Source organism: Triticum urartu, unplaced genomic scaffold, assembly GCF_003073215.2.
Source record: "Triticum urartu cultivar G1812 unplaced genomic scaffold, Tu2.1 TuUngrouped_contig_9489, whole genome shotgun sequence".
NCBI lineage: Eukaryota > Viridiplantae > Streptophyta > Magnoliopsida > Poales > Poaceae > Triticum > Triticum urartu.
This window is the reverse complement of record NW_024120537.1, coordinates 2,700-11,101: the sequence shown is the minus strand read 5'-3', so window position 1 is coordinate 11,101 and position 8,402 is coordinate 2,700. Positions and strand designations below refer to the sequence as shown.

Sequence of the window (8,402 nt, the reverse complement as noted above, 5' to 3'; positions counted from 1 at the left end):
CAAGTAACATACCGATGACAAAGGGAACAACGTATGTTGTTATGCGGTCTGACCGATAAAGATCTTCGTAGAATATGTAGGAACCAATATGAGCATCCATGTTCCGCTATTGGTTATTGACCGGAGATGAGTCTCGGTCATGTCTACATAGTTCTCGAACCCGTAGGGTCCGCACGCATAACATTCGGTGACGATCGGTATTATGAGTTCATGTGTTTTGATGAACCGAAGGTTGTTTGGAGTTCCGGATATGATCACGGATGTGACGAGGAGTCTCGAAATGGTTGAGACATAAAGATTGATATATTGGACGACTATATTCGGACACCGGAAGTGTTCCGGGTGATTTTAAAGAAAACCGGAGTGCCGGAGGGTTATCGGAACCCCCCCGGGGAACTAATGGGCCACATGGGCCTTAGTGGAGAGAGAGAGGGCCGGCCAGGGCAGGCTGCACGCCCCTCCCCCTCTGGTCCGAATTGGACTAGAGAAGGGGGGGCGCCCCCCTTTCCTTCTCCCTCTCCTCCTTCCTTTCCCCCTCCTAGAAGGACTAGGAAAGGGGAGTCCTACTCCTACTAGGAGGAGGACTCCTCTCATGGCGCGCCCCATGGGCCGGCCGTCCTCCCCCTTGCTCCTTTATATACGGGGGCAGGGGGCACCCTAGAACACACAAGTTGATCATTGATCTCTTAGCCGTGTGCGGTGCCCCCCTCCACCATAATCCACCTCGGTCATATCGTCGCAGTGCTTAGGCGAAGCCCTGCGCCGGTAGCTTCATCATCACCGTCATCACGCCGTCGTGCTGACGAAGCTCTCCCTTGATACTCAGCTGGATCGAGAGTTCGTGGGACGTCACCGAGCCGAACGTGTGCAGATCGCGGAGGTGCCGTACTTTCGGTACTAGGATCGGTCGGATCGTGAAGACGTACAACTACATCAACCGCGTTGTCATAACGCTTCCGCTTATGGTCTACGAGGGTACGTGGACAACACTCTTCCCCTCTCGTTGCTATGCATCACCATGATAGATCTTGCGTGTGCGTAGGAAAATTTTGAAATTACTGCGTTTCCCAACATTTTCCTTGTCTCGGTTTCTTTCATTTTCTTGTACTTTTACTTTCATTTTTATTTTTTTTCTTCTCTGCGGTTTCTGTCGGTTTTCTATGTTTCTTTTCGTTTTTTATTTTCTGCTTTATTTATATCTTTATTTTTATGAAAATCATATATTCACGTATTTTTTATTAGTTTGTCTTAGTGTACAAGCATTCTTTTTTATATGTCATGAACATTCGTGAACAAAATAGTGATTTTTTTTGCATTTCACAAACATTTTTGGTTTGTGGACATGATTTAAATACATATTGAACATTTCTTGAATTCATGCTAAACATTTTCCATACACGCCTTTTATTTTTGAAGTACACATTCAACATTTTATTAATGAATGTTTGAACATGTTTATGTTATCACAAAATTTTAAACACATGAACATTTTTTATGCCTTTTGAACAATTTTTAAATAGTATGATTTATTTATATGTCATCTAGCAGATGCAAGATGAAGCTTAGCTTCCCTGCCAACTGGCAGATGATTCATCTTTGGATTGCAAGAATTTGAAAACATAGGAATAGAAAAAAAGAACAATGATTAAGATGCATGTATTATAATTTTATAAGATTTTGAAATTATAGAGGACTAAACCGAGATAGAATTCAAGTGCATTGGACTTCTCCATGGAAAAACAAAATGAGGTTTGAGGTCGTTTTAGGACTCCTATAAAATGGAAGGTATAAGAATCACCCGCCAAAAATGGTATAAGAATGTATCTCATAGAAATTTAATAAAGCCATTCATATGATCCAAATAAGTTTCATAGGAAAGTTTCTTATGGACTGAAATCCTCGAAAATTCTTATGAAATTCTTGCAATTAAATAAGCCTAAGGTTTTCTATGAACCTAATAAGCCTAAGGTTTACCATGCCTGGCAGTTCCAACCAAAAATCAAATAGTCGTTGGGATGCTGACCTAGGCCCAGTGTCTCCAGATCTAGATCCCATCGCCTCTCATGTGTGTAGATGCTATATCTCACTTACTATGAAATAGAGCACCACCTTGCCTTACGCGTCTCCGTTGGTGCATCGTTTTGGGCCAGCCTTTTTCTTGTTGGCTTATCTCGATTTCATTCCTTCTATACCGGTGGTTTCAGGAACCTTCTACTCTTGTTTGAGGAAGATTTTGGGTCTTTTTTCTTCCCTGTTGTTCATTTCTGGTTATCTGCTTTTCTTCTCTTTTTTGATCAATTTCCTTGTTATTTTTTCATTTCCTTGTACTTTTACTTTACTTTTTCCATTATTTTTTTATTTCTTTTTTCTTCTCTCTGGTTCCTTGTCGGTTTTCTACTTTTCTTTTCGTTTTTTATTTCCTCCTTTATACCTTTCTAAAAAAGAATCACGGATTCACGCATTTTTTATTAGTTTGTCCTAGTGTTCAAGCATTTTTTATATGTCATGAACATATTTTCTTAGGAACATGTTTTAAATACACATTGAACATTTTTTGAATTCACGCTAAACATTTTCCATACACACCTTGTATTTTTAAGTACACATTGAACATTTTATTAATGAATGTTTGAACATGTTTACATTACCACGACATTATTTTAAACACCTGAACAATTTTTAAGTCTTTTGAACAATTTTTAAATAGTAATGATTTCTTTATATGTCATGTATATTTTTGTAAATATGGACATATTTTTTGAACAGAACAATTTTTTTGTAAAAATGTGTAAACAAAATTTTACATTCCATGGACATCTTTAAAATAATTCATGACCATATCTTCATACGCATGAACATTTCTATAAAATGTCATTAATCTTTTTTTGAAAGGTATGAATATTTTTTGTAATTGCACGTTCCATTTTTTACATTTCATGAATGGTTGTTCTTACACATATACATTTTTTAAATGCCATGAGTATATTTTGAATAGTACAAATATTTATTTTAAATTGCTACAACAATTGTGTTACATTCATGAACATGTATAAGTTTGTAAACGTGTAAACGTGTGAACATTTTTTGAACATCAGGAGCATTGTTTGAACGGTATGAACTTTTTTTCAATATTTCAAGAACAATCTTTAAAACTCTTGAACATTTTTTGATGATATGACCAATTTCTAAGCGTATAAATATTTTTTGACAAAGTCATGAACCCTATCTAAACTAGTGAAAACCTGAAGCCCAAATAATTCGTTAAGGTCTCTACTATTAAAAGGAGTTGGTACGTTCGTCTCACCTCCTCTCCTCATTCCCTCCCCTTCTAGGATAATCTAAACCAAATCAGTAATTTTTTTTGTCCTACTGCAAACATTTTCTTGTTTTAACTCAACCAAAATTTACCCAAATTGTGTCTTTTATTAACTCAATCAAATCATACCAAAACCTCAACTAATCAAATTTTCTTTGTCTTCCCCTACCGATACCTAAGTTAAATCAAATCTTATCAAAATCTCAACTAAACCAAAATTTCCATTTCCTTCCTTTACCCATACTAAACATTAAATCAAATTTAGCACGTGTAAGGTATATGTCGGACACGATTAATGTAAAACCACTACAATTAACTAGTGGTCCGTAGAAGCTAAGTTAGGATCACTACACTGGTTCCCTTCCTAGATGCTTTTTAGTGGCTGGGTTTGCCAATTTAGCATGGCATGTGTAGAAGTCGTTAGGCAGCGTGTGAATAGAACTCGCAACAAGCGACTTATAGATGTGCCCCTTGAATCCATCGGGCGTGATGTATGTTTTCCTACGGGACTGGGGTACACATAAACGATGAGGTATGTTAGTTCATGCCGACCTGACCCATCGGTCCCATGAATTAGACGTCGGTACAAGCCAATTTGGTTTGGTTTTTTTAGGGGAAAGTCTGTTCTTTATTGATCGAATTCCACAGATAGTAATGCTTACATTATGTGGTTGGCCAAACCACACATGACACCCTGAGGCTAGATTAAGAGCATATCTAGCTAAGCTATGCGCTTCTATGTTACTATCTCGACCTTCAAAAATGAAACTACAAGAAAAAGCGGTAGAACGAGCTTTGATCTCGCTGATAATTGCACTGTGTTTGCCTAGAGAGCCTTGAGCAATGTCTCGCACTACTTGTTTTGCATTTGACGCTACCACAAAATGCTGCAAAAGGAGGTCCTCGGCTGAACAGAGTGCCTCCCTACATGCCAGCGCCTCCAAGACCATTGGGTCATCCACTCCTTCCACCACCAAAGCAGTACTACCCAAATAGTTCCCGTCGGCATCCCTGCACACCACCGCTGCAGAACCGCCCCGTCCTGGTTTCACGTCAGCGTCCACATGAAGCTTAGCATGGTTTGGCAGAGGGGCTCTTGGGCGAGTTCTTCTATGTATGCCCCCGTCTACCCTTGAGATCCGAGCTGGTTTGCTTTCTTTAATACTTTCCAGCTCTCCAATGAACCTTGTGGTGAAAGAGAGAAGTGATTGAGGTTTGGTGTCAAGTGCTCACTAGCGAGAGGCCGAACTTGGTGTCGAGTGCCCAGTAGGCCCAGTGGCAAGGCCGCCTCGAGGCCCAGCCGTGTTGCATGAATATTTGAGTACGATGGCGATCCTAAAAAAAAGAGTACAACGTCTTCCTTCCGTCCAAACGAAGCAACTGGATAGAGTCAGAGGCAACGGCGTGCATATACGCCCTGTCTAGAACAAATTTCCACGAACCTATCCTACCATGCATGTCGGTACGAAATTACCAGAGAGAAGAAATGTTTGAAACTGAACAAGATGTTCCACGAGATTGACGGTGGTGTTCTTTCAAAAAAGATTGACGGTGGTGGGTGCTGACATGACGTTTCAACTCCGAGGCCCTCGCGCAGACGCGTCGGACGACTTGACGAGAATTCACGATCAGCGCCAATTAGCTTGGCACACGCGTCCAAGGAAAGTTCCAATTTCAAAGATGCGCAACGTCGTCTATACTCGGCCGATACACAACACGATGGATAGTATTGTACTAGTAGTAATTGAACAAGTCAGCTGCCATTTCTATGGGCACCTCCTTTAATTAAGTACTCCCCGTCGTCGCCGACCCCAACGACAGACAATCAAGATGAGAATCACGATGGAACTACTACGTTGACAACACACGGTAGCAGTGGAGTGCAGGACAGAGCAACCGCGTAAGTCCGCTGACATTTTCTCCGGGCAAAGACTTTAAGTACCTGGTCGACCGGCATTCCACAAACAATTGATCAAGAGGAGAAGCTCTCGATCGAGCAGCGGCAGCAAAGATGGTCAGGGCGATGGGTATTGCCGCGGCAAAAGGCTTCACCGCCGGTTCCATGCACTTCACGCCCAGCGGCGTCGTGTGTCTAGCTTTCGCCTTCGTGGCTGCGGTTGCGATCGTGGCCGTCGCCGTGTTCGGCTGCGCCGGCCACAAGAGCTCCGGCGGGAAGAAGCCTCGACGTGGTCATGGCGGCTCCTACTGGGCAGCTGGAGCGGGCGCAGGCGCAGGCGTCTATGTTGGAGACAGCGGTGTTAGCACAGGCGGTGGTGGCTGTGGCGGCGGAGGGGGAGGAGGTGGTGGCTGTGGAGGTGGAGGAGGCGGTGGAGGTTGCTGAGGAAAGAAATCACACAGTGGATTATTACTGCAAGACCATGATATTGTTTCGATAAATTTCACTTTATTCAAATATTTGTAAATAATACTTTCACTTTGGATGATGTAAATGCACGCTCGCTTGTTCACATATTCAGATTCATTCATATATGATCTATAATATCATTGTTGGGGCCAGGGATATTTCATAGGGTGTGCCACCTCCATATTTTTTTAGATTTTGTTTTTTGTTTTTTACACTCCCTCCGTTTCATAATATAGTGTGTATAGATTTTTTGAAAAATCAAATTTTATAAACTTTGACCAAATTTATAGAGAATATTATTTATATCTACAATACCAAATATGAACTATGCATCTAGCCCATACATGTCTGTTGGATGCAAAATCGGCCGGTTTGGTAGGCTAGGCTCCATGCAAATACTAGCCCGCACGAACCCCAAAGCAGTCCCGGACCAGGCTGAGTGGGAACTCCCGAATCAGCCGTTTTCCCCGAGCCAGGCCTGGGTGAGCCACGCGTGGCGGCCGCCTACACGCCCGGGGAAGCGCAGGAGACCGGTGTGACGCTTCGTAACCCCTGTTGTTCTTTCCCCTCACCGCCACCCTCATATTCACACCACACTCTTCACTCTCTCTCACCGCCGAACCTTCCTCCTTGCCCTCCCCCCTCCCCCCGCTTCGTGTCGACCCACGACTGGTGGGTCTAGTGGCGACCTTTCGGCCACAGTCGGTCGTCGTCGTCGTTCTGCTTCTAGCAAACGATGCAGTCCGCGGTGAGCCACCGACTGCTTTCGGCAGTTCAGGCGATGGGGGCCGGAGGGCATCTTCTTCGGCGGCGGTTGCGGGAGGCGCATCTGGTGAGCCCTAGGTGGCCATTTTTACCACCATTCGTGGATTTTCTTCGGTCGCTCTGCACCAGGTGTTGGAGCTAAATCCAGCAGATCTCAGATAGGAGGTCCCGAGCTGGTTGTCTTAGGTTGATGGAAACATGAAGTAGAGAGACATAATATTTACCTCAAGTTCGGGCCCTCTTGAAGAGGTAAAACTCTACGTCTTGGTTGTATTGTATTGATTTTGGATAGGGTACAAAGTACAAGATGACCAACCTCAAGATCATATGAATGGATCTAACCTGCCTCTATAGAGCTAAACCATTGTCTTATATAGGGGCCGAGGAGTACCTAGGGTTACACATGGTCGGTTGCATCTGGAGATAAATATGCCTTGAAGTATACGCCAAGTCTTAGGAGGATTCCATCTTGAGTACGCCGAGGGCCATAGCTTACGTGGCTCATTCTTTGGTTGTCGGTGGTCTTCGGCCCGACCCATGAGTGATATGCCGACACGGTGAGTACCCCTAATCCTGGACACCTCCAGTAGCTCCTGAATTAGTCTTTAAGCCGATCATCGTGAATAACTCCTCAGAATAACTTTTTCTTCTCGTCTTTGGCTTCATATGCAAGTTCGATCTTCCAAATTGGCTTCACATCCGAGGACTCCTCGGGATTTCAAGCCCTTATTAACGTTTCATTGTTGACCCCCGAGCAATGATATACTCTAGGTAATTGGGACGTCTTTTAACAAGGCTCCCTTTGAAAATAGTGTATTTTTATTGGATCCGAAGACCCGTGATGGGGGGCTTCAAGTCCGTAGTCTCTTACATCGAAGTCAATTCCCTATAGGCCAAGTATACTCTCGAGGACCCTTGGTGGCTCCGGCAATTTCATGGTCCCACACCTCGATATTCCCAGTAAGGGGAGTCAAAGTGGGCCTTGAGAGCCACTTTTAAGGGTATTTTATTTTCTTTCCCTCGATCCATGCACACACACAAGGCACGACGCCTAGGAAACATGCGGAGTAATCCCTAAGGACTCTAAATGTATCATCATGGTACGTCTAAACATCACACCTATAAAGTTGAGGTGACAAATTCTTTCCCATATCCTTTCCTTCTCTTTCGTCTTTGCGCAATCTCCCCTTCTATTGTCGCACCCAGAACTTTAGTCTCAATGGAGAATCTTCTCAGATCATCGCTTCGCCCCTCCGGCTCCCTAGAAGGAGACTAGAAAAGTTGCTCGGTTACTTTTCACAACTTTAACATGCTCACAACTCAAGGGTGTCTATTTGGTGAGGTTCCCCTGGCTTGATGCCCATAGATTTGGGAAACATGCTCACAACTCAAGGGTATCTTTTGAATTGGTTTCATCGGGTTTTCCATTTTCTTTCTTTTTCTTTTTTCTTTTTAATGTGTTTCTTCATTTTTTGTCATTTTTATTGGTTTCATTGTTGTTCAACACATTCTCGCTTTTCTTCAATACAAATTTAACATTTTTCTTATACATCTGAAATATTTATATATACACATTTTAACATTTTGAAATACATGATTAACATTGTTTTGAGAAATTATTTTTTGATGTCTACATTTTCCATACACATTGTACATTTTTCTATATATCTAATGCATTTTTCTAATACATGTTTAACATCTTTAACATACAAGATTATCATTTTTTAATACATGTTCAACATTTTTTCTATAGACATTTAATATTTTCAAATGCTTGATTGAAAATTTTCAAATACAAAATTAATATTTTTTGAATACATAGTCAACATTTTTTCTACACACATTTAACATTTTCTAAGTGCTTGATTAACATTTTTTCAATACAAGATTAACATTATTTTATACACATTTAACATTTTTTTCAAATGTTTGATTAATTTTTTTGAAATACATGTT

The 8,402-nt window shown here is 42.0% G+C and overlaps 1 protein-coding gene across 1 annotated transcript; it reads left to right on the top strand.

Annotated features, from left to right (window-relative positions):
• Positions 1 to 5,270: 5,270 nt before the first annotated feature.
• LOC125532249 (loricrin-like) lies at positions 5,271 to 5,844 on the top strand. Its single transcript, XM_048696384.1, has one exon. The coding sequence runs from the start codon at positions 5,328 to 5,330 to the stop codon at positions 5,655 to 5,657; it is 330 nt and encodes a 109-aa protein (XP_048552341.1). The 5' UTR covers positions 5,271 to 5,327; the 3' UTR covers positions 5,658 to 5,844.
• The last annotated feature ends 2,558 nt before the right edge of the window (positions 5,845 to 8,402 follow it).